General features: G+C 37.6%; 1 protein-coding gene across 4 annotated transcripts in view; it reads right to left on the bottom strand.

Moving 5' to 3' along the window:
• Positions 1-13114: 13114 nt before the first annotated feature.
• Positions 13115-27373, bottom strand: part of ABCB1 (ATP binding cassette subfamily B member 1) — a 199455-nt gene continuing 185196 nt past the window's right edge. For all 4 annotated transcript variants that reach the window (XM_074192893.1, XM_074192892.1, XM_074192894.1 and 1 more), the window contains 3 exons: positions 26361-26567; positions 16921-17067; positions 13115-15407 (listed from right to left, as the gene is read on the bottom strand). In XM_074192893.1, the coding sequence (XP_074048994.1) occupies positions 15201-15407; positions 16921-17067; positions 26361-26567 (561 nt within the window). In that variant the 3' untranslated portion in view covers positions 13115-15200. The remainder of the gene's footprint in view (positions 15408-16920; positions 17068-26360; positions 26568-27373) is intronic.

Below are 27373 nucleotides of genomic sequence, written 5' to 3'. Positions count from 1 at the left end.
TTATCTAAGTTGAATGTGATGAGAGAGAAATCACATCCTTGAGGAAGAAAAATAAAGTATAAGAGATTGCAAAATTACATAATAATAAGATAATGGGTTTTTTCTAAATTAAAGGTAATAGTCTTTGGTGTCTCTTCAAACTCCACAATTCTTTCTCTCCACAATTCTGTATCTCTGGATACAGATTCTCCATCTCAGATAGCCTAAAATTGTCCCTGATGGTTGCACTGATGGAATGAGCAAGTCCATCAAGGTTGATCATCACTCCCATGTTGCTGTTAGGGTGTACAATGTTTTTCTGGTTCTGCTCATCTCAATCAGCATCAGTTCATGCAAATCCCTCCATGTTCCCCTGTAATCCCGTCCCTCCTGGTTTCTAATAGAACAATAGTGTTCCATGACATACATATACCACAGTTTGTTAAGCAATTCCCTAATTGAAGGACATTTACTTAATTTCCAATTCTTTGCCACTACAAACAGGGCTGCTATGAATATTTTTGTACAAATGATGTTTTTACCCTTTATCATAATCTCTTCAGGGTATAGACCCAGTAGTGGTATTGCTGGATCAAAGGGCATGCATGTTTTTGTTGCCCTTTGGGCAACAAAATTGCTCTTCAGAAAGGATGGATGAGTTCATAGCTCCACCAACAATGTATTAGTGTCCCAGATTTCCCATATCCCTTCCAAAATTGATCATTGTCCTTTCTGGTCATATTGGCCAGTCTGAGGGGTGTGAGATGGTACTTCAGAGATGCTTTAATTTGCATTTCTCTAATAAGTAATGATTTAGAGCAATTTTTCCTGACTATGGATCACTTTGATTTCCTCATCTGTAAATTGCCTTTGCATATCCTTTCACTATTTGTCAATAAGGGAATGGCTTTTTTTTGAAAATCTGACTCAGTTCTCTGTATATTTTAGAAATGAGTCCTTTGTCAGAAATACTAGTTGTAAAAATTGTTTCCCAGTTTACTACATTTCTTTTGATCTTGGTTACAGTGGTTTTGTCTATGCAAAAGCTTTTTAATTTAATGTAATCAAAATTATCTAGTTTGTCTTTAATGATGTTCTCCTCTTCCTTGGTCATAAACTACTTCCCTTTCCATAGATCTGACAGGTAAACTACTCCTTGATCTTCTAGTTTGCTTATAATATTGTTTTTTATGTTTAAATTCTGTATCCATTTGGATCTTATCTTGGTATATAGGGTGTGAGGTGTTTGTCTAATCTAAGCTTCTTCCATACTAACTTCCAATTTTCCCATTAGTTTTTATCAAAGAGAGAGTTTTTATCCCAGTAGCTGGACTCTTTGGGTTTATCAAACAGCAGATTACTATAATCATTTCCTACTATTGTACCTAGTCTTTTCCACTTATCTACTACTCTATTTCTTAGTATCAGACAGTTTTGATGACTGATGCTTTATAATATAATTTTAGACCTAGGAAGGCTAAGCCACCTTCTTTTGCACTTTTTCATTGAATCCCTGGAAATTCTTGACTTTATTTCTCCATATGAATTTACTTACAACTTTTTCTAACTCATTAAAGTAATTTTTTGGAATTTTGATTGGTAGGGCACTAAACAGGTAGTTTAGTTTTGGTAGAATTGTCATTTTTATTATATTAGCTTGACCTATCCATGAGCAGTTGATGTTTGCCCAGTTATTTAAATCTGATTTTGTAATTCTTTTCAAAAAGTTTTTGAGTCTGCCTTGGCAGATAGATTCCCAAGTATTTTATATTGTCTGAGGTTACTTTGAATGGGATTTCTCTTTCTAACTCTTTCTGCTGTATCTTGTTAGTAATATATACAAATATTGAGGATTTATGAGGGTTTATTTTGTATCCTACAACTTTGCTAAAGTCGCTAATTATTTCTAGTAGTTTTTAGATGATATTTTGGTTTTCTCTAGGTATCCATCATGTCAACTGCAAGGAGTTAGAGTTTTTTCTCCTCCTTCCCAATCTAATTCCTTCAATTTATTTTTCTTCTCTTATTGCTGAAGCTAACATTTCTAATATAATACTGAATAGTAGTGGTGATAATGGTCATCCTTGTTTCACCCCTGATCTTATTGGGAATGCCTCCAGCCTATCCCCATTGCATATAATGCTTGTAGATGGTTTCAAATAGATCTTATTATTCTAAGGAATAATCCATTTATTCCTACACTCTCTAAAGTTTTTAGTAGGAAGGGGTGCTGTATTTTGTCAAAAGCTTTTGGGGTGGCTAGGTGGCATAGTGGATAAAGCACCGGCCCTGGAGTCAGGAGTACCTGGCTTCAAATCCAGTCTCAGACACTTAATAATTACCTAGCTGTGTGGCCTTGGGCAAGCCACTTAACCCTGTTTGCCTTGCAAAAACCTTAAAAAAACCAAACAAAAGCTTTTTCAGTATCTTTTGATATAATCATATGGTTTCTGACAAATATTTTTTATTGATATAATTAATTATACTAACAGTTTTCCTTATATTGAACCAACCCTGCATTCCTGGTCATGGTGTATTATCCTAGTGATAACTTCTTGTAATCATTTTGCTAAGATTTTATTTAAGATTTTTGCATCTATATTCATCAGGGAGATAGATCTATAATTTTCTTTCTCTGTTTTAACTCTTCCTGGTTTAGGTATCAGCACCATATTGGTGTCATAGAAAGAGTTAGGCAGAGTTCCATCTTCACCTATTTTTCCAAAGAGATTATATAGAATTGGAAACAATTGTTCCTTAAATATTTGATAGAATTCATGAGTGAATTCATCTGACCCTGGAGATTTTTTCTTAGGAGTTCAATGATGGATTGTTGAATTTCTTTTTCTGAGTTAGGGTTGTTTGGGTATTTAATTTCCTCTTCATTTAACCTGGACAACTTATATTTTTGTAAATATTCATCCATTTCACTTAGATTGTCAAATTTATTGTCATAGAGTTGGGCAAAATAATTCTAAATTATTACTTTAATTTCCTCCTCATTGGTGGTGAATTCACCCTTTTCATTTATGATACTAACAATTTGGTTTTCTTCTTTCTTTTTTAATGAAATTGACCGGAGGTTTATCAATTTTATTGGTTATTTTCATAAAACCAACTCTTGGTTTTATTTATTAGTTCAATAGTTTTCTTGCTTTCAATTTTATCAATTTCTCCTTTAATTTTTAGAATTTTTAATTTGGTATTTAATTATGAGTTTTTAATTTGTTCTTTCTTTAATTTTTTAGTTGCATATTTAGTTCATTGATTTCCTCTTTCTCTAATATATTCATGTAAGCATTTGAAGATATAATATATCCCTGCCAGCCACCTTGAGTGAATCCCATAGGTTTTGGTATGTTGTTTCATTACTGTCATTAACCAAGATGAAATAATTAATTCTTTCTATAATTTGTTTTTTGATCCATTCATTTTTTAAAATGAGGTTATTTAGTTTCCAATTAGTTCTGGGTCTGTATCTCCCTGGCCCAATATTGCATATGATTTTTATTGCATTATGATCTGAGAAAGATGTATTCACCATTTCTGCCTTTCTGCAATTGATCATTAGGTTTTTCATGTCTTAGTACATGGTTAATTTTTGTATAAGTGCCATTTGCTGCAGAAAAAAGTATATTCCTTTCTATCCCCATTCAATTTCCTCCATAAGTCTATCATAGGTTCATTGGTTTGGGTTTTTTTTAGGTTTTTGCAAGGTAAATGGGGTTAAGTGGCTTGCCCAAGGCCACACAGCTAGGTAATTATTAAGTGTCTGAGACCAGATTTGAACCCAGGTACTCCTGACTCCAGGGCCAGTGCTTTATCCACTATGCCACCTAGCCACCGACTCATAGGTTTTCTAACAATTTATTTGCCTTCTTAACTTCCTTCTTGTTTATTTTATGATTCAATTTATCTAAATCTGAGAGTGGGAGACTGAGGTCCACCATTAGTAGAGTTTTGCTGTCTATGTCTTCCTATAGCTCTTTCAACTTCTCTAAAAATCTGGATGCTATACCATTGGGTGCATGCATATTTAGTATTGAAATTACTTTACTATCTATGGTACCTTTTGGGAGGATATAGTTTCCTTCCTTATCTCTATCAGCACTATCTATCTTTGCATCTGCTTTGTCTGAGATAGGGATTGCTACCCCTGCTTTTTTCACTTGAGCTGAAGAAAAATATATTTTGCTCCAACCTTTTACCTTTACTCTATATGTATCTCTCTGCTTCATATGAATTTCTTGTAAGCAGCATATTGTAGGGTTCTGATTTTTTTATTCTCATTTTGTACAAATTTTTTTTACATTAATAAAATATTCTTATTTAAGAGTAAACGAAATACCCCCTCCCCCATGAATATAGATTTGCTTGAGCGATAAAGAGGAGAGAAAAAAAATTGAAATAAAAAAATAGTAATAATTGTAGGTATGGCCAGGTGTCACAATGGACAAATGGAGCCACGAGCACCCGAGCCCACATCCAGCCCCGTAGACCCAAAAATCACCCAGCCATGTGACATGCAAGCCACCCGATCCCCACTGCCCCGCAAAAACTGAAAAGAAGAAAAAAAAAGACCCAAAATAAAATAAAATAGCAACAACAGTAGGGGTGGCTGGGTGGCAGACAGAGCACTGGCCCTTGAGCCAGGAGCACCCGGGTCCAAATCCAGCTTCAGACACCCAAAGATCAACCTGCCATGCGGCCTCAGGGAGGCCACCCAGCCCCACCCTCCCTGCACCCTCCCCCAAATAATAACAATAAAAAATGTGCTTCAGTCTTTGTTCCAACACCAACAACTCTATCATGGGTGGATAACATTCTTTCTGGTAAGTTCATCGCAAAAGTTACTTCCATATTTTTCCAACGTTGCCATTGCTGATCGCAACTCCCTCCTTTCTCATTTCTCCACTACCATGCACTATATTCCCTCTCCCCTTTCACTCTGACTCCACTGTATGGCAGCTGAGTGGCACAGCAGACAGATTCCTGGTCCTGGGGCCAACAGTCCCCGAGTCCCCACACCACCCCCTAGGCCCAGCATCTACCTGGCCCCACAGTCCCCGACAGGCCCTCCAATTCCAGCTCCTTATAAGAAGCAAAAAAGAAAATGTGTTATATCTGACCACTCTCCCCCCACCATGGTCCATCCTCTCCTCCTTTATTCACATCCCCACCCCTTCCCCCTGCTCCCCCTTCCTTCTTACTCCAGATGTCTATACCCCATTGAGTATATATGCTGTTTCCTCTCCCAGCTACATCTGATGAGAGCAAAAGTTCCCTCATTCCCCCTTGCCTCTCCCCCTCCATATCATTTCAATAGCTCATTGCAATAAAGAAAAATGCTATTATATTAAATATCTTGGCCTATTCCCCCTCTCCTTCTTCTTTCTCCCATTACATTTCCCTTTTTTTCCATTGACTCCATTTTTACACCATATTTTATCTTCAAATTCAGCTTTCTCCTGTGTTTCAACTATAAAAGCTCCCTCTACCTGCTCTATTAACCAAGAAGGTTCATATGAGTATTATCAGTGTCATTTTTCTATACAGGAATACATGCAGTTCATCATCAAGTCCCTCATATTTTCCTCCTCTCCTCCAATCTCCATGCTTCATCTGAGTCCTATATCTGAAGATCAAACCTTCTGTTCAGGTCTGGCCATTCCAAAAGGAATATTTGAAATTCCCCTGGTTCATTGAAAGTCCATCTTTTTCCCTGGAAGAGGACATTCAGCCTTGCTGGGTAGTTCATTCCTGGCTGCATTCCACGTTCTTTTGCCTTCAGGCATATTATATTCCAAGCCCTACGAGCTTCCAATGTAGTTGCTGCTAAGTCCTGTGTGATCCCGTCTGCAGCTCCACGATACTTGAACTGTGTCCTTCTGTCTGCTTGTAACATTTTCTTTTTGACTTGGGAGTTTTGGAACTTGGCTATAATATTCCTAGGGGTTGGTTTTTTGGGAACTCTTTCTCAAGGGGATTGGTGGATTCTCTCCATTTCTATTTTGTTCTCTGTTTCTAGATTATCAGGGCAATTTTCCTGTAGTAATTCTTTGAAAATGATATCAAGGCTCTTTTCCTGATCATGACTTTCAGGTATTCCAATAATTTTTAAATTATCTTTCCTAAGTCTGTTTTCTATATCAGTTGTTTTTTCAATGAGATATTTCACATTTTCTTCTAATTTTTCATTTTTTTTAGTTTTTAGTATTGATTCCTGATTTCTGGTAAATTCATCAATCTCCCTGAATTCTATTCTTTGTCTGAAGGATTTGTTCTCCTCAGAGAGTTTTCCCATCTCTTTTTCCATCTGGCCAATTTTGCTTTTTAAAGCATTCTTCTCCTCAGTAGTTTTTTGCACTGTTTTATCCATTTGACCTAAGCTGTTTTTTAGCATGCTATTTTCTTCAGCATTTTTCTTTTGCATTTCCTTGACTAAGCCACCGACTTCATTTTCATGCCTTTCTTGCATCTCTCGCATTTCTTCTCCCAGTCATTCTTCTAACTCCCTCATTTGATTCTCAAAGTCTTTTTTGAGCTCTGTCATAGCCTGAGCCCAATTCCTGTTTTTCTTGGAGTCCCCAGATACAGGAGCCTGTGCTTCCTCATCTTCAGACTGAGTATTTTGATCCCTCTTGGGCTCATTTGCAAAATATTTCTCAGTGGTGTTCCTCTTACTTCTCTGCTTGCTCATCTTCCCAGCATGGGCCTGGTTTTGGGGTGCTTCCTGTGCTTTTGGGACACTCCCACAAGGGTCTCAGCGTGTGAGGCTCTGTCCTTCCTCCTGGTCTGTGAATGACCACAAGCGCCCCCCTCCACCGTGGGGATGAGGTGGGGGGGCCCTGATGTTCTATGGGGGGGCCTAGACGTTGATCAGGATCTGAATGTGGTCAGAGCCCCAGAATCCCGCTCCAGAGGCAGAGGACAGAGCTAGTCTCTCTTCACTCCCCCGCCCCAGCTGAACGGGCTCATGCCCAGGGGGCTCCCACTCACTAGCTCTGCCTGCTTCTGTTTCCAGATCTGGGCTGCCAAAAGACCATGCTGCTCGCTGTGTGCCCCAAGGGCTGGGCTCCACGTGCTCATTCTGGCAGAGGTACCCTGCTGTTCCCCCATCTTGTGCCCAGTGCTCCCCAGGGCACAGCCCAGGAGACTCCCGTGCTGCCACAAGCTGGAGCTCCCAGTGCCCTGGGGCTGCCCCCGGAGGCCAAAACTCCCCCACTCAGGCGCTCCACCCCTCCGGCGGCTGCCCCTACGACCCCGGGGAGCAGAGCCTCCCTGCTCTTCTCCAGGCCACCCTGAGTAGGAAAACTGCCCCACCGGGTCTCCCTGCGGGCTCCATCTCCCAAAAGTTCAACCAGAGACCCCAGTTCAGAAGCTTCACTAGAGAGTGCCCAAAACCCGATCACCTCCCGTTGCCATCCCAGCTCCACCCCCAAAGATTCTTATTTTTAATTCACTCTGCTATTCACTTACCTTTTAAGGGAAAGTTCATCCCATTCACATTCAAAGTTATAATTACTAACTCTTTATTACCCTCCATGCTCTCTTCCCTCTGTTTGTATTTTTCCCCTTTTTTCACTTTATCCATATTTCCCAGCATTTTGTTCCTGAATACCACCCCTTCTGTGTGTTGGCCTCCTATGTCAACCCCTTCCCCTTTCTTTCCCCTTTCCCTTTTCCCCTTCTTCCTTCCCTTTCTTCTGTTAATTACCCTTTCCCCATCCCCATTTTCCCCTTTTAATATTTGAAAGGTAAGATAAGTTTCTTAATTTAACTGTGTGTGTGTGTATAAGTTAGCTTTAAGCCAAGTATGATGAGAGGAAGATTCAGGTGCTTCTCACCTCCTCCCTTCTTCCCCTCTATTACAATAAGTCTTTTGTACCTCTTAATATAATTCACTCTCCTCCATCTTCCTGTCTCCTTATTGTCCCCCTTTTTAAGGAGATGTTGCTTTTAAATCATTCTATCTGATTCACAGAAAAGTCATAAGTGTCCATCACTTCTGGCTAAGTTTATTCTCTCTAACAGAGTTACAATTTTTGAGAGTTATTTGAGTACTTCTCCCAGGTAAGGATATAGCCAGTTTCATCTTATCGGATAGCAAGCTCATGGATAAGTCATGAGTGTCCATCACTTCTGGCTAAATATTTTCTCTCTAGTAAAGTTACAGTCCTCAAGAGTTATGAGAATCTTTCTCCCAGTTGGGGATATAGCCAGTTTCATCTTATTGGATAGCACTTTTTTTACCCTTTTTTTAACCTTTTCATGTGTCTCTTGAGCTTCCTGTTTGATGTCCAAATTTTCTATTTAGCTCTAATGTTTACATCAGGAAATGTTGGAAGTCTTCCATTTCATTAAATGTCCATCTTTTCCCCTGGAAAAGAAGGTTCAGCTTTACTGGGTAGTGATTCTTGGCTGCATTCCATGCTCCCTTGCTCTCTCTAATATCTCATTCCAGGTCCTTTGATCCCTTAAAGTTGATGTAGCCAGGTCCTGCATAATCCTTACTGTGACTCCTTGGTATCTAAATTGTTTTTTTCTGGATGATTGCAGAAATTTCTCTTTTATCTGATAGTTCTGTAATTTGGCCACAATATTCCTTGGTGTTTTCATTTTAGGATCTCTTTCCAGAGGGGATCGATGTATTCTTTAAATAACTATTTTGCCCTCTGGTTCCATGATATCAAGGCAGTTTTCCATCACTAAATCCTGTAATAGTAAGTCCAGGTTTTTTTCCTAATGTTTTCAGGAAGACCAATAATTCTCAAGTTGTCCCTTCTTGATCTATTCTTGAGGTCCATGGTTTTGCTGATGGGATATTTTACATTTTCTTCTATTTTTTTCAATTTTTTGTTTTTTTTTAACAGACACTTGCTGTCTCATGAAGTCATTGGTTTCCACAGACTCCATTTTTTTAAGAGAAGAATTTTCTTCATTTACCTTTTGCAACTCCTTTTTCAACTGGTCAATTCTATTTCAGTAAGAGTTTTCCATTTGACTAATTGATGTTTTGAGAGAATTATTTTCTTTTTGCATTTGCCCAATTGAGGATTTGAGAGAATTATTTGAGAGAATTATTCTCATTTTGTATTTGTCCAATTATATTTTCCAAGGATTTGTTTTCTTGTTTCAAGGTGTTAATTTTCTCTCCCAAATTTTCCAATTGATTTTTAAACTTCTTCCTGAATTCTTCAAGGAATTCTTTTTTTGTGCTGGAGACCAGATCATATTCTCCTCAGAGGTTCTAGGTCTCTCTGAGTTAGGGTCTTTTACTTCTAGGAATTTTTCTACAGACCCTTCTTTTCACTGGCCTTTCTTTATTTTCCTAAGACCTTGTATTGAGAAGGGGCTGGTTTGCAGAGGTTTGGTGTTGAGATCCCTGGAGGCTTTACTCGCTGGGTTTAGTACCTCAAAGAGGGCCAGCCAGTAGGGGTGCCTGTTGCTTTTTCTGGAGTGTCTGTGACCTTGATTTGAGGCCCTCTCTCTCTTGGTTTGGAGGGGTTGGTTGAAACTGCTAAATTCTTTTTTCTTTGAGCAATGGTGTGCCTTGCCCTAGAGCAAGGTAATTACTCTCCCTATTCACAGCTGAGGGAACTCTGCTGCTCACACCTGAGCCTGGGGCAGATGTGGGTTATAATTGTGTTTGTTGGGGAAGAAGCTTTGGTTGAGATGAAGGTATGGACTCTGAGTTCCTCCAGACCAGAGGAGCCCAGGGATCAATGTTTGCAACTCTCCTGCACTGGAACTCACCCTCCAGCCCTGCTAGCAAGCTCCAGACAGTCAGTACCACCACCAAGTCCTCTGCTCCCCAGTTGGCCCCCATTCCTGGGGCAGATCAGGCTAGTCCCACTCTCAGGCTCTCAGGCTCTCACCCAATCCTGTGCTCCTGGCAGAGTCTGCTTTCTGCGCCCAGGCTCAACCATGATCTCGGAAGACAAACCTTGAGGGAGATGTTCTTCTCCTAGCTTTTCTTTCTAGGTTTTGTCAGTCAGATTTCTGTTAAGATGTTTGTTTCATATTATTTATGAGGGAAGATCAGGAGACTTTAATATGGTGCCTGTCTTCTCTCCACCATCTTGTTCAGAAGTCCCCAAAGACATTCTTTTCGCTGCCATTTCTAGAACTATTTTATTGCATGGACTGATTTGATAGGAAATAGAACTTCTAGTGATAACCTGGATTCTGTGGGAGTAATTGGTCTTTTGGATGTGGATGCTCCTATATCAATGAGGCACCACTGTATTTCAGCAATGCCAGGCAGTGAGCCAGCATGGTGTTTTCTGGCAAAAACTGGCAAGAACAGGGTATATCCAACTGACCTCTCAATGATCAATTATCAGTCTCATAATCTGTAATTCAGTGATCTAATCCACTACATTCTGCTATCATAGTCCTCCTGGAACCCAAAGATCATTGCTTCCCAGAAGTTTCCTAGAAGGTCATGGGAGTAATGCCACTGAATTGCTAGTTGGCATCATTTATTGACAGAAGTGTAACACTATCTGAACACCATCAAACCTCTAACTTTTGTTCTTAATTAATTAAAACATTCCTGGCAAAAGCTTTTGCTTTTGGTCTGATTTGCACCAGTCCAAGAATTTCATCTCTAATGGGCACAACATAAATACTCTCAGTCATCCCTTTTAATCATGTTCCCAACTCCAAAACACAAGAAATTAGAATTGGGTCTTATTCCATCATTCCTAGCTGGAGTATTCAGGAGACTCAAGTGTGCTTTGAATATACCACTTCACACCACTCCCCTTCATGCACTGAATCTTACAGCCAAATTGGTCTTCTTGTTTTGATCCTTCGTTTCTGAGAGGATCAATGGCATTATGAGGGTGGTACTTTGACTTGTTTGTGATTTGGATTTGTGAGATAGAGCTGTCCAAAAGTCATCAGCTTCATTCTCTCTTCTACACTGAAATTCAGTGCCAAGACTAAAGTCAAGAAGACTGGTGATGACCTGGGTTATAGTGATGACCTTGGTCTTTCTAAATTAATGCCTTTCTCACCCTGCTAGTTGTCTTTTTTTTAAACTAAATATTTCATTTCCTTCTTTATACCATTTCATAGGGACTATAGTTCTTCCTCAGCTCGATCACTTAGCTTCCTTGAAACCCCTGTTCCTTGACCCGTTATATCTCTGGAAATCTGCCTTAGAATAAGAGTTTTTTACATAAACAGAAAATGAATAGTATAACTCATCTGCTTGCATTGCTTTTCTCCTACTCTGCAGTGCTGATGTTTCCATGCTCAAAGGGTCGCGTTTGTTCATCTTGAGTTTAAGGTTCAAAGGGGTTGTCTGACTGGAAGTATTAGGGAAATTGGGAAAAGAGCTATAAAAGTATTAGGGAAATTGGGAAAAGAGCTATAAAAGGAAGAGTTCCATTCCCAAATAAACTTGGACATCTTGTTTTAATTATTAAAGGAAAGCATTTCTTTTAGGTAAAATTAAATGATATTCTACATAGATTTCTTTAAAAAGACTAAAAACAATTTATAATGTAAAAGAAAATCTTCACCCAACACTCCACTTTTCTCCAATCCTCCATGAGTTCAGTGTGGTGTTTTAAACAGTGCTGCATCCCTAGTCACCAAGACAGGACTAGTTGAGATTCATTTTGATTTTGAATGCACTCATTCCTAGGTATATGCTAACTGGAAATGAGCCATTTTATATAGATCCTATGTATATATATGATAGAATTTTAGAATTTGTGAAAGACTCAGATTGCCTTGGAAAATGGAAAATGGGAATCCAAGCTTAGGTATCTAGCAACCTGGGAAATGGGAGCAACAAGAAAGGATGAAAGTATATATCAAAAAAATCCATAAAAGACTATTGAACTTTTTGAGTAAAAATCAGAGAAATATTTCTAGCATGGCTGGCAGAAATGGATATTATGTCTAGACAACAAAAAAAGGAGCCTCTTTTCTTCAAGGTTCATTTAGACTAAGGCTATTTATAAAGGGAGGCCAATAGATTAGGATTAGAAACTGGATAGAAATGGAAAGTTTTGACTTTGTAAGGAGTACAGGAAGAACAAGAATGAGATATAATACCTTATATATACCCAGGACTCCAGTGTCTTATCTACAAATGTCTAATTCAGTTTCTAATTGCATAGCTTTCTTGCAATATCAAAATAAGTTTATCATCCTCCCCAAGTTTCAATGTGTCAAAAACACATCATTCTCAAAACTTTAAAATCATATTTGATCCTTTTCTTTTTTCATTCATAACCAGTCACTGACTCTTGGCCATTGGTTCACTCCTCTGTACTTTCTTTGATCAATGATAGTAAATATTTATATTGTTTAAGTCTGATAATCTTTAATCCCATATTTCTGATCAAAATTGGTTTCTCGGGGTGGCTAGGTGGCACAGTGAATAGAGCATCGGCCTTGGAGTCAGGAGTACCTGGGTTCAAATCCGATCCCAGACACTTAATAATTACCTAGCCATGTGGCCTTGGGCAAGCCACTTAACCCCATTGCCTTGAAAAATCTAAAAAATAATTTGGTTTCTCAGCCTCCAACTAATAGTTATAAATCTGAATGTTTTCTCTATGTATAATGAGAGAGAATGTTGTCTCTATGTGTAAAAAATGTCAATCTGTCATGCCAAGACCTTTCTCCTACATCTAAATATTGACTTGGCCTGTGTAAATACTACCTTTGTAGTATTTGTATAATAGAAACAATACATTTTTTCACCTGGGCCAAAAAAACACAAGATAAGAGACATCTTGGATAAGGAGAGAGCAATTCTATAGTTATTTGTAAACATTTCCTCTCCAGCCTAAGTGGGATTCTTATCAAAAGGAATATTTGAAGCAAATATTGAAGCAAATATTATGCCTTATGAGAAGATAATGTAGAACTGTGTCATCTATATGAAATCTCATTGGTTACCTGACTCAGTTTTATCATTCTTTGTCCTTTCTGTATAAAATGTCACCCAAATTTTGTATCAGGATTGACCTATTCAATAAGATCATCCATTGATGGGTTTCAGTAAGATCCTAGAGAATAAAACTTCATTTATAAAACTAATTTTTATAATTTCATTTTTACCTTAAGAAAATTATGGTTAAAAATGTTTTATTTTTTAAATTTTATTTAAGACAATGGTGTTAAGTAACTTGCTTTAGGTCACACGGCTAGGTAATTATTAAGTTTCTGAGGTCAGAGTTGAACTCAGGTCCTCCTGACTCTAGGGCCCATGCTCTATCCATACTGTGCCACCCAACTGCCCCTAACAGTGTTTTCTTACAGAGTTGCAAACAATTTTAGATATTTTCCCCCTAATTTGACTTTACAAATGATGAACCTGAGACTTAGAGGTCACATAACTAGTAAATAATATGAGCTATGATTTGGACTCAGGTCTTCAGGTTGCAAATGAAGTGCTTTCTGTATACTTTAATAGCAGTGTCTATTTAAGAATTTCTTCTATAGTCAGGGCTGTTTTATACATATTAATTATATCTCCTACTACATTGTATCTTGGCTAAGGACCAGCTCTCACATTTTCTTCATCTATACCATAGAGCCTACCACAATTAAATAGTACAGTTATTTCTGGAACTTTAACATGCTACTTAAGTGAGAAAGGACTGATGATTTATAATTTAAGAGGATTGCCCAGAAGGTATAGATGGTAAAAACAGGAATTTCCAGTAGTCCTGTCTCTGAGCCTTGGGGCATCAACCCTGTTACATACTGAAGGCAAGACAAGAAAGACCATTTCCTCTAACCCTGTAAGCTTACACACATGTTGGGGAGGGGTTTTTCCACCTTTCACAAAACTGACCTCTGTTACTCTCATCTTGATCCTACTTTTGCTAGTGTTGGGAATGTAGTTACCACATTACAATCAATACATATGATGCACTACCAAAATCTTTTAAATTTTCACCTGACTTCCTCTGTGTGATCACACAAACACCCATGTTTGTGTGAAAGAATTTCAGTTGACCATTATCTTAATACTGTAGTTTTCCCCTTAAAATTTTTCTTCTATAAAGGTCTTTAGGCATAATTAGGTTTCCAAATATACTAGCACAACCTGGTGGACAGTGTAATTAATAATCTTGAGACTTTACAATATCACAGAAGAGGTGTATCACTTGGAAATGAATTCATAAAAATTGTGAATCACACTGTGCTTGAGGGAACACTAATTAAAAGAGGGTCCTAGTCTATACATACATGTGCATGCACATTTTATATATTTATATGAGTGTGTGTATGAGCATTGTATATTGTTGCTCTGTGATTTTTGATTAATAATACTATAATTTGAGAGAGGAGAACTTGTAAACCAACACATAAAGTCCCAGAATCTGAACTCTCCTGCATTATGGGTTTCAGTTGACATTGTAGGAAGATGAGTCAGTATTGAAATGAGAACAGTAATGAGGTTTTGTATTTTTTGAAATGCAAAAATAATAGAATTCCTTAACAACACTTTACAAGGTCAGTACAAAATATTAACAACACACCAAAGAAAAATTCAGTCCTATTATTCAGCATTTCTGTCCTGGCCCCAAACACATAAACAAATCTTGCATTGATTTCCCACTGTCACTTATTTGACCATAATAATAGAAGTTGAAAACTAAGAAACAACAGGTTACACAAGAGTGAACAGGGTCATACAACTCTGTAGGATCCAGTATAATAACAAAAAGGCAGAGTAGGATTCTCATATTTTGAACCAACTACCTCATAGCTGAAATCTATAGTATTTTGATTGGGAAGTAGTATTCTCAATGTAGGTTTAAAAAATATACTAATTCAAGAAATGTTCAGATTTTATTATAAGCTCTTATATTTTACAAAACAATTATTTCAGGAATTTCTCCCACTCTTTGGTCACAGAATCTTTTTTTAAGCAAGGAAAATCAGCTACTTTTTGACAGAGACTAGAAATAAAAAATAAGGTTTAGACATTTGTTTAAAAAAAAAAGACTAACTAGCCTCAATACTCCCATAAGTTTCATAATGCATGGGGTATTGGTATCTTCCTTGTCCTCCTTAAGTGTTGTTCCTTCTCTTCTAGTTGTAGCAGGAGTTGATGAAAGATGAGACAACCCACATGACTGCTTTCTGGCACTTAAGGCAACTGTTTATGGTTATGATTCCACTTCAAAACGCAAAAACAGGAAATATTTAACTTATGAAATGCACCAAGTGAAAGGAGTTCACATGCGCTTTGCCCCACTCTGAACGTTGACCATTGTAAAATAGATGCCTTTCTGAGCCAGCAACTGTTGGTGTGTTCCTTGTTCTTTGACCTTGCCATTCTGGAATACTACAATAAGGTCAGCATTCTGGATGGTAGAGAGGCGATGAGCAATCACAATACAGGTGCGACCTTCTCGGGCCTTGTCCAGGGCTTCTTGGACAATCTATTAAGGAATCACACATGGTTATTTCTAAGAGAAAAGTCAATTCTAACTTTTAATTCTTTCTCCCTCAAAATTCTTTCTATTTCATTTTCCTAAATGTGTTTTGTTTGTGGTTTTATGTCAGCAAGATATAAGCCAGGTTTGGCAAAACTAAGAACTGCATAGGCAAAGAGACTATTTTATAACAAGCATAACTTTATTTTTGTCTTTAAATATTTTATTTTTTTCATGTAAAAACAATTTTTAACATTTGTTTTTTTTAGAATTTTGAGTTCCAAAGTCTCTCCTTCATCCTTCAGACATCTTCCCCTTTCCCTTCCCTGAGACCCAAAGCAATTTGATATAGGTTATTCATGTATAATCATAGCATTCATATAAGTTATAATAATAAGAGCTGATATGAATATTAATTTTTATTGAGCTTGTTCCACCATTAAAAACATGTATAAGACTAGCTTTTTTCTGCATGTGCTACTATGTTATATTTGCACATGTATAACTCAAGGTTCTTGGAAAGTTTCTGGCCTTATCAGCTAGGTGGGCAGGTAGGCAAGTATATTTTTGTCTTGTTTTTTAAGTTTTTCCAAGGTAAATGGGGTTAAATGGCTTGCCCAAGGCCACACATCTAGGTAATTATTAAGTGTCTGAGGCCGGATTTGAACTCAGGGACTCCTGACTCCAGGGCTAGTGCTCTATCCACTATGCCACCTAGCTGCCCCCAGGTAGGTAAGTATGGATGCTTCAATTCCATCTGGTGGTTTTTAAAACAAGAGTCCTCTCAAAGACTGGAAAAAGCCTTTCCTATTTGCAAGTTCTGGACACAGTTCAAGAGATCTGTGTGTATTTGATTTCCTTTCCACGTAAAACAATAACAAAATGACAACAACAAACAACAAAAGCAATTGTTCTATCCAAACACTTTCCTCATCCATGAAGAAGGGCAATAGTAACAGTCAGCAACTTATGCCTAGTTATTCAAATTCACACGATTCAAAGTTGAAATTATATAAGAATAAATTCATTGGTCCTAGTTCAATGGAAATATGCCATTCAAATTTGAATAATAGGACCATTTAAGAGAGATTACTAATTCCTATTAATGGAGATCCAGTTGTCTTAGAGAGCTAGATGTAGCACTGTATCCTTAAATAATTGGCCCAGCGTTACAGCAGCTACAGAATGTCCTTTAAGGAGGAAGTTTTTCTGATTCCAAGACCAAAATTTTATAAGCAGCTAAGATGGTCATTGGGCTTGGAGTCAGGAAAAACTGGGTTTTTGGAAATAGGGAAAGTCACTTAACCTCTTGTCAACCAAATGAGTTTAAGAATAGCACCTAAATCCTAACATTAATGAGAGAATAGTGCCTAGTACAATTCCTGGGACCTAGTAGGTGTTTAATAAAGGTTATGTTCCTGTCTGCTTTCTTTATGCTACCATTCCCACATCTATGATTGTGAATACACTAAGTATTCATAGTCAAATAATTCAAAGCAGGAGTACAATAAACTCATACCTTTTCACTCTCTGTATCCAGGGCTGAAGTGGCTTCATCCAGGAGCAGAATCTGAGGGTTTCTGATGAGGGCTCGAGCAATTGCAATGCGCTGTTTCTGACCCCCTGAGAGCTGAGTCCCTTTGTCTCCCACTCTGGTCTCATATTTCTGTGTATAAACATAAATTTGGTTAATGTGAAAGATGCAGATGCTAGTGATAATGAAAGTTATTACCCTGACAATGAGTTTGCAGTAAAAGAGAATTTTTCAATGATTAATTCATCCATTTATATGAGAATTCAAGGATTCTTTATATTTTCTCCTAGCATTAATTTTTTATTATTTGCATCATCTGATATACTTTAATAAGAATACAAGCATATATTTATGTTAGAAACAGTACTTATAGGAATAGAAAAGTTTTTCCTTAATGTAATTGTAATAATCTTCTGTATTGGGGCATCGAGTGTTGGGTAGCTAGGTGGCAAGATGGATAGAGTGCTGGACCTGACATGATTAAGACTCATCCTCCTGGGTTCAAATCTGACTTCAGACACTTACTAGCTGTGTGACCCCAGACCCTGTTTGCCTCAGTTTCTTCAGCTGCAAAATGAGCTAGAGAAGGAAACCATTCAAGTATCTTTGCCAAGGAAATTTCATATGGGCTCATGAAGAGTAAATCATGGCTGAAAAAATTATTGAGAAATTTTAGGTTTCATGAATATTTTCCTCACAGACAAACAGCCCTCCCCCACTTAAATCCAATTCATTTACTAGTTATGATATCACCTTCCTGATGTCATAGTCCTCTTCAAGAATAGAGGGAAAAGAATAATTACAACCAGCAAGAAACAACCAAAAACAACAGCAAGATACACAATTTTGTTAATCAGGGAAGGATATAGGAATGGAATTCAATTTTAAGTGGTAATTTTAAAAGAATTTGTTTGTGTTAAACTGATTTTTGCTTCTCTGTCTTTGGCAATTTGTAGAGAGGTGGTGTGATGAAATCTTTCAATGGAAAGTCTGCATCTTAAACTTACTGCATGATGTGATTCTTGTAGGCAAGTCACCTTCCTAGTGCCTTAAAAAGGCAATGATTTAAGACTGAATTGTAGGAAAACTGTTGATAGATAGACTCATTAAGAGTTGGTTGTACTCATCAGTAAGTAAATAAATATTTAATAATCCCTTGTACCGGCCACCAAACAAAATTATAGATTCAATCTAAAAAAAGGAAACCTGCACCTACCCTTTTCCAATAATGAACAGCCTCATTCTATCTAAAATAAAGATTTAGCTAGTATCATATGCAATGGACCATTAAAGATATATCCATTAAAAAGAAAGGTAAAGCTGTTCATTCACACCATTATTATCCTACATAGTTTTTAAAAATTTCTTTTTTATTTTATTTTATCTTATTTATTTAAGGAAAATGGGGTTGAGTAACTTGCCCAATGTCACACATCTAGGAAATTATTAAGTATCTGAGGCCAGATTTGAACTCGGATCCTCCTGACTCCAGGGCTGGTGCTCTGTCCACTACAGCACCTAGCTGATCTCCTACATAGTTTTTAGAGTGTTACCCATAGCTATATGGCAAGAAAAAAGAAATGAAAAAAATAAACTTTATCAAAAACCTTATCTCTCTTTGGTAAGAATAAAAAGACATTAATTAGAAAATCTCAAGATATTCAACAAGGAAGTTAATCAAGTAATCAAGGCTTTTGAAAACTATCAGGATGAAAAATATAATGCCCCCCCATCTACTATATATCACTGAAAGAAATCAGGAGAGATTAATAGAAAGATAAATTCATTTATTATTACTAATGAAATATATTGAGTACTTAAGAATATCATGGTATGCATAAAAACTACAGGAAGATAAAAATAAAAACAATTTTTACAGAAACAATGTATAAAATAATTAGGGAAATATCCCATTTATGGCTGGATTGACACAGCATAGTAATTATGTCAATGTGACCCAAATTAACTTATAATTTGATGCAATATTAATAAAATATTCATGATTAACTAAACCCTAATGAAATTATTGATAGACTTGCATGAAATAATGAAGAACAAAATGAGCAGATCTAAGAGAACATTGTATACAATAACAGTAATTGTTTAAGTGCAACTTTGAGTAACTAACTTGTTTTGACTTATAAACAAATTACCCAAATTAACTTTAAGGGGCATATATATGGGCAGACTCTATCTGTATCCAGAGAGAGAATTGATAAATAGAAGTATATTTAGAGAGAGAGAGAGAGAGAGAGAGAGAGAGAGAGAGAGAGTGTGTGTGATCAAGTCGAGGATTAAGATTTGTAGGGGGTGCAGCAAGAGATAGAAAGAATAATTCTATTTAAAGTAACTATAGACAACATAAAATACTTGGTAGTCTATTCGCCAAGACAAACCAAACACAATTACAAAACATTTTTCACACAAATAGTCAAATCTAAACAACTGAAAAAATGTCAACTGCTCATGGGTAGGTCGAGTTAATATAATAAAAATAACAATTCTCACTAAATTAATTTTCAGTGCCATACTTTCAAAAATTATTTTATAGAGACAGAAAAAATAGTAATGAAATTCATCTGGAAGAACAAAAGATAAAGAATATCAAGGGAATTAATGAAAATACCAGGTCTAAAACTACATTATAAAGTAGCAGTCCCTAAAAATATTTGGTACTGGCTAAGAAATAAGAATGGTGGATCATAGCAATTGATTGGGTGCAAAAGAAACAGTAGCAAATGACTACTAATCTACTATCTGATAAATTCAAAGACTCCAGCTTCTGGAATACAAACACACATCTCACATCCTATATGAAGATAAGGTCAAAATGGGTGCAGGATTTAGATATAAAGGATGATACCATAAGCCAATAAGGAGAACAAGAATTAGTTCATCTGTCAGACTATGGAGAGAGGATAAGTTTATGACCAAACAAGAGATAGAGAACATTATAAATTACAAAATGAATAATTCTGATTACATTAAAACCTTTTTGCATGAACAAAATCAATGTAACATTGCAGACAGCTGGGAAACAAATTTTATAGCTAGCATTTCTGATAAAGGACTCATTTCTAAAATATATAGAGAATTGAATCAAATTTATAAGTATATAAGTCATTCCCCAATTGATAAATGATACAAACATGCAATTTTCAGATGTTATCTATAGTCTATAGATGTCTATAGTCTATAAAGTTAGCTATAGTCATGTAAAATACTCTAAATCATTGTTGATTAGAGTAATGCAAATTACAGCAACTCTGAATTAACTATGATAAACTTAGTTCTCAGCAATATAGTGAACAAAGACAATTTTAAAAGACTTGTGATGGAAAATGCTATCTACATCTAGAGAAAAAACTAGAGTCCAAATTATTTTCACATTTTAATATTGGTTTTATTTTCTTTCTCATGTTTTGGTTTTTTTTGTTCTGATTTTTGTTTCACAATATGAATAATATTAATATTAATCTATGTTAAACATGACTGCATCAATACATAAACTATATCAGATTATTCATGGAAAAGGAGGAGGGTAGGAAGGGAGGATGGCAAAAAATGTGGCACTCAAAATCTTACAAAAAATAAATGTTGAAAACTATCTTTACATGTAATTGAAAAAAATTTAATTTAATTTTAAAAAGATTTATGGGGAAATCATTTGACATGCTGAGCAAAATACACATTGTACAATCTAAATTACTATATAAAATTATTATTAATTTTATACATATTACAAATAATTGCTATTTGAACTATGTCCACAGGTTGGTGCTCTTGGCATTGCTAAAATAAAAAGCATCCTAAAAGAGAATTTTAGTTCTTTAATCATCATCTCTCTTTGATTATTCCTAGCTGTACTCAGTTAAGAGAAGCAGCACAATATGGCTGAAAGAAAAAAGATCTCAGTCCCTGAGATGTTATTTACTAATCTTCGTTGATGAAAGAAGCTTTTACCTTGGAGTTTCCTATATAGATGAAAATTGAGGCCACTTCCTCCCCACTTTTCCCTCTTCACTCCTCCCCAAATTCCTAGCTGCTGTAAATATTTAAGTGTAATATTATTTGAGGATTCAATTTTTAAAAAGTGTAGATTCTCCTCTCTTCAGGTTTCAATGCTGATACTTCTAGAAGAGAAGAAACTTTAAATACCATTTAATTCAACCATTTTTTTTCATAGAAAGAAACTGAGACTAAGAGAGGAATTACAAAGTTTCTGAGGTCATGTGATCTGACCACCTTTATTTTAAGAGGGCCTGAAGAAAGTTAAGTCTCTTGCCTCAGAACACAATTGCTGGATATGAATTTGAACCAAGATTATTTGACTCTAGAGCCCATGCTGAGTTATGCCAACTCTACAACTGTTAATGTTGTGGCCTGTGGACTGATTTAAATTTTTTTTTGATAACTGTACACCAATTTTACCATGAAATTTTATTTACTTAATATTTTTATTCTGAGGAAGGGACTGCCTGTCCTTAGACTGACAAAAGAAGGAATGCCACACCAAATGTTGAGAAACCCTGGTCTAGAAGATCTATTACTATTACTATCTATCACTCTAAGAATGTTTGGTCTGCAGAACACTGTACACCCTGACGGTCAACCTTAATGGACTTGCTCATTCCATCAGTGCAATAATCAGGCACAATTCTGAGGTATCTGTGATGGAGAATACCATCCATATCCAGAGAAAGAATTGTGGAGTTTAAACAAAGACCAAAGACTGTTACCTTTAATTAAAAAAAAAAAACCATTATCTTATTATGTAATTTTGCTATCTCTAATACTTTATTTTTTTTCCTTAAGGATATGATTTCTCTCTCATCGCATTCAACTTAGATCAATGTATACCCTGGAAACAATGTAAAGACTAACAGATTGCCTTCTATGCGTGAGGGAAGCAAGATTGGGGGAAAAATTGTAAAATTCAAGATAAATAAATAAATTAAAAAAAACAGATTAAAGATTTCAAAAAGGGCGGCTAGGTGGCATAGTGGATAAAGCACCGGCCTTGGAGTCAGGAGTACCTGGGTTCAAATCCGGTCTCAGACACTTAATAATTACCTAGCTGTGTGGCCTTGGGCAAGCCACTTAACCCGGTTTGCCTTGCAAAAAAAAAAAAGATTTCAAAAAAATAATATTTGGTCTGGGAGTAGGCAAGGAGAAATATGGCACAGGTCCATCAAAATGGCAATAAGCTGTTGTTGAGAAAGGTCTCATATAAAGATTAGAATCACTGTTTTCCACGGGTATATCAGAAAGGACCCTTCATGAAATTTATGATTTTATTCCTTTTTTTTTTTTTTAGGTTTTTGCAAGGCAAATGGGGTTAAGTGGCTTGCCCAAGGCCACACAGCTAGGTAATTATTAAGTGTCTGAGACCGGATTTGAACCCAGGTACTCCTGACTCCAGGACTGGTGCTCTATCCACTGAGCCACCTAGCTGCCCCTTATGATTTTATTCTTAACACATAGTGTTTAATTGTTAGTTACAGAGGCATCGAGGTCCAGTAGAAAGACCAGAGGCCTTGGGTTCAAATTCTACTTCAAACATTGGGTATGTACCCCTAAGTCTTAGTTTTCTTATCTTCAAAGTCCTTTCCAGCTCCAGATCCATAATGCTATCTAAAAGATATGACCCACAAATCCTATGAGACTGATCATCTTCAGGATTTGGGAACACAAGTGAGCAGCAGTCAGTGAGAAAGGAGCTGGTGGAAACATGGGATTTAAGCTCCATTACCTAGCACATTAAGGAGGGAAGGCCCAGGGAAGAAGAAAGCACAGGGAACTCCTAGGGGCCTAAGACAGTATGAGGTACTTGTTTAAGGCTCCTTTTTTGATCATAGTTTTCTGGTAGTTCAAAATTCTTAAATGATCTCTCTTGGATCATTTTCTACCTCATTTGCTTTTCCAAAGAGATATTTCAGATCCCACCCCTTTTCATTTTTTTACTTTATTTTATTGCTTCTTGAAATCTCATGATTTCTAATTCTAATTTTTAAGACATTATTTTTTAGTGAAATTTTTTATCTTTTTAAAAATTTTAGCCTATTTAGCTTTTAAAGGAGTTCTTTTCTTCAGTGAATTTTTGTGCTTCATTTGCCAGTTCTATTTTTTAAGGTTTTTTTTTACGCTTTTTTGTGCTGTTTTACCAAGCTGCTCATTTTCTTTTCATAATTTTCTTGCATTCCCCTCATTTATTTCCCCAGTTTGCCTTTGACCACTCATTGTTTTCTTGTACTCTTCCAGGATTTTTTTTTTTGAGCCACATATACTAATATTTTTATTGGCCGTGAGACTGTCACCAAGTCCCCTCCTCTCCTATAGCCCCTTACAAGTGCTCCTCTCTGTCTTGGAGATGTGAACAGGCCCCTTGCTCCTTTGTGACCAACCACAAGTAGCTCCTCTCTGCTCTGGAACTGTGATTCAGAACTGTGTATGGGCAAAAGACGCATCAGGTGTACCCAGGACCAGCAAAGGTTTGTCTATTGTTTGTCACCCAACCTCCTCACCAACCCAGGGCTGAGAGGTCCCATAGCTTCTCTGGTGCTATCAGAAAGACCTCTACTCCATAGTCAGAGAATTCTCCTGCCAACCTCTTAAGTTTTCTTAAGATGAAAAAAAATTTCACCAAAAACTCCTGTTGACTCTGCCACTCCATAATTTGATTTAGGTGTTATTTTAAAGTTGTGTGCAGGGGAATATGGAGAGAGAGTTGGGTTGCTGCTTCTAATCTGCCCTCTTGGCTCCACAGTCTGATTTTTCTACATTGATCTAAGTAAGGGTTCAAGACCAAGGAGATGACAAGCTGAAGAGAGATTGAGTGTTAATGCTTCCACACTGATATTGATCCTGTTCCCTGGAATAATCAGGAAGTAACATAGCTTTCTCTGTAACTCAAAGATAGGTTTTTCTCTGGGAAAAGTTCAGGTCTTTAGACTGGGAGTATTTCAATGAGTGAAATTTGAGGTCTATTATCCCATCCCTTGTCAATGAACTATGGGAGTGGGGGGAACAAAACATTGTGGCCTGGACAGTGTAGCCCGGGGGGATAAGAACGGAAATTGTGAATGGGCATCAAAATAAAGGAACAAGGAAATATTTAGGGATGGGGTACAACAGATCTCAGACTCCAGGTTGCCCACCAGGCTCCAGGATTAAGCAAAGTCAGCACCCAATTTAAGCTTAGATGGAAGCTTCAGTACTGTTAAAAAGTTAAGAAAATAGGTAAAATAGGTAAAGCATAAGATCCTTGGACAAAAACCAAAAATTTCAACAGGCTGGTTCCACAGGGAAGTTAAAATCTCTAAGAACCAACCTCAGATCATTGAAGCCTCAAGTTCATGAATGGATTTTCCCACAGGCCCTTGTATAGCCCTTCAACTGCATTTTGTCAATGTTCTCATTCACATTCATGCTCTGGCAAAACTGGATCACTCATGGTTCTCTGAGCTCATGCTCCTCTCTCCCTCCTGGAATTGAAAATTCCTTCAAGGTTGAACTCCTATCTATCTTTTCCATGAAGCCTTTGTTAGAAATAACCCCTCTACCCAGACACAGAACATTCTGTATAATCATAGATGTAGGATAAATAAATAAGACTGTAAGTTTCTTAAGGGCATATAGGGCCTGGCATATTGCACAGAAGGAGAGAGGGAGAGGGAGGGGGAGAGGGGGGGGGAGAGGGAGGGGGAGAGGGAGAGGGAGAGGGGGGAGGGAGAGGGAAAGGGAGGGGAGGGGGAGGGAGAGGGAGGGAGGGGAGGGGGAGGGAGAGGGAGAGGGAGGGGGAGGGGGAGAGGGAGAGGGAGGGGGAGAGGGAGAGGGAGGGGGAGAGGGAGAGGGAGAGGGAGAGGGAGAGGGAGAGGGAGAGGGAGAGGGGGAGAGGGAGGGGGAGGGGGAGAGAGGGAGAGGGAGAGGGAGGGGGGGGGGGAGAGGGAGAGAGGGAGAGGGAGAGGGAGAGGGAGGGGGGAGGGGGAGAGGGAGAGGGAGGGGGGGAGGGGGAGAGGGAGAGGGAGAGGGAGGGGGAGGGGGAGAGGGAGGGAGAGGGAGAGGGAGGGGGAGGGGGAGAGGGGAGAGGGGAGGGGGAGGGGAGGAGGGGGAGGGGGAGGGGAGGGGGAGGGGGGAGGGGGAGAGGGAGGGGGAGAGGAGACATGAGACAGACAAGACACAGAAGCAGAGAGATATGGAAAGAGAATATATGTATATGCATATATATATCTAGCATATACCTCAGTCAAAATTTGAACCCATAATTCTGAATGCAAGTCCAATGTTCTATCCACTCTACTATACTACCTCTCATTTCATTTGTATCTCATTTGTGTAATTATGTTTTAATGTAGTCTACAGTTTAGTTAACAGGATCACTAATTTCAAACTGAAATAGATTTCAGAAGTCATCTAGTGCAGGTCCATTCATTTTATGACCAAAGAAACAGATTCAGAGAAGACCATTGGAGAGGTAGCACAGTGGATATGGAGAATGTGGGACCTAGAGTCTGAAAGATATAAATTCAAACCTAGCCTGAGACATTTTGCAGCCATATCATCCTGGGCGGATCATTTAATCTGTTTGCTTCTGTTTCTTCAACTATAAAATGGGGATAACAGCATCTACTTCATAAGGTTGTTATGAGGATCAAATGCAATATTTGTCAAATGATTTCAACCCCCAAAGGGCTATATAAACTCTATTATTAGCAATAATGACAATTATTATTATTATTATTATTCAAAGACCTTGGGTAAAATGATGTTTTCAGTCATTTTTAGTTGTGCCAATTCTTTTTAAAGTTCTTTTTGTTTTATTTTAAGGCAATGGGATTAAATGGATTGCCCAAGGTCATACAGCTGGAGCTTGGGTCTTCCTGACTCCAGGACTGGAGCTCAATCCACTGCAGCATGTAGCTGCCCCAACTGTGCCAGTTCTTCAGGACTCTGTTTGACTTTTCTAGGCAAAGATACTGAAGTGCTTTGCCATTTCTTTCTCCAGCTCATTGTATAGATGAGAAAACTGAAGCAAACAGGGTGAAGTGACTTACCTAGAGTTACACAGCAGCTAAGAATCTGAGGCAAGATTTGAAATCAGATAAGTCTTTCTGACTCCAGGGCTTGCACTTTATCCACAGTGCCATATAGCTATCCCAGTTACTATTATTACCCAAGATCACTGAACTAATAGAACAAAAAATTGAATCCACACCATCTGGCTCTAATTCATTGCTCATTTCATTTTACAATATTTATATGAGTGATCTTCCTTTTTGGATAGTAAAATTGGGTTTACTAACTGAAGGAAATGATGCTATGTCTTCTGAACTTGAATTTCCTATTGACAGGAGACAGATAACAGAGCAGACGGATTAGGTGACCAGTATCTCTCCCTGGTTTTAAAAGGTAAGAACAAAACTTACTTTAGGTAGTGTTTCAATGAAAGGATGGATATTGGCGGCTTTGGCAGCATTCTCAATCTCTTCCTGTGACACCACTCGACTGTTGTTTCCATAGGCAATGTTCTCTGCAATACTGCAGTCAAACAAGATGGGCTCCTGAGACACGATGCCAAGCTGAGCCCGGAGCCACTGGACATTAAGCTTCTTGACATTTTGGCCATCAACACTCTGAAAGCAAAAGTCCAATTTGTGAATAAGCATTTATCAAGTCTTTACTAAGTATCAGGCTCTAGGTTTAAAAAGATAAAAATGAAGGCATTTCTCCACTTAAGGAGTTTACATTCTACTGATGGAGCTTATATACACTCATATATGAGTCCTTATAGGCTTCAAATAATATAGGTACAATGCAATTTTGGGTGGAAAGGTGAAAAAAACTCAACAGGAAAAGCTTCATGGACATGGGGGTACTTGAGAAGGATGTGAGGAGGGCAAGTGTTCAGGATTGAAGGACAGACAGTGCAATGAGATGAGGAGAGAAGACAGAGCATCATGCTTGAGGAACAGTAAAGAAGGGCAGTGTAGACTGCAGATTGAGAGAAGGGAAGGAATATGCAATTAGCCTGAAAAGTTCAAACACAAATAACTGTGCAATTTTTTTTTAATTTTCTAAGACAAATAGTTTTATTTTATTCATCACTACTTGAATGATTGCCAGTTTGTCAATGCATGCTGGAATAACAGCATTCTGTTTCATTTCCTGGAGTTGACTGAACAGAAATCTCACACCTATAGAGCTTTGTGAAAATACTGATTGTGATTACTGTGCTTTGACATTGGCTCCCAACTTTGTGGATCCCAACACCTGAATAGATGCATCATGCTGTACGAGCTCTCTTATGTGTCAATGGTAATCCTTTGGTGAGGGAAAAGATGAAGTTCATGAGGAGTTCATTTGATCTTCATGACAAATTGTCATATAAAAATAATCACATAAATACGATGCATTATGACGATGATTCTCCAAGCCAAGT

This window comes from Macrotis lagotis, chromosome 7, assembly GCF_037893015.1.
Source record: "Macrotis lagotis isolate mMagLag1 chromosome 7, bilby.v1.9.chrom.fasta, whole genome shotgun sequence".
In the NCBI taxonomy this organism is placed as follows: Eukaryota; Metazoa; Chordata; class Mammalia; order Peramelemorphia; family Peramelidae; genus Macrotis; species Macrotis lagotis.
This window is presented reverse-complemented; position numbering and strand designations above follow the sequence as displayed.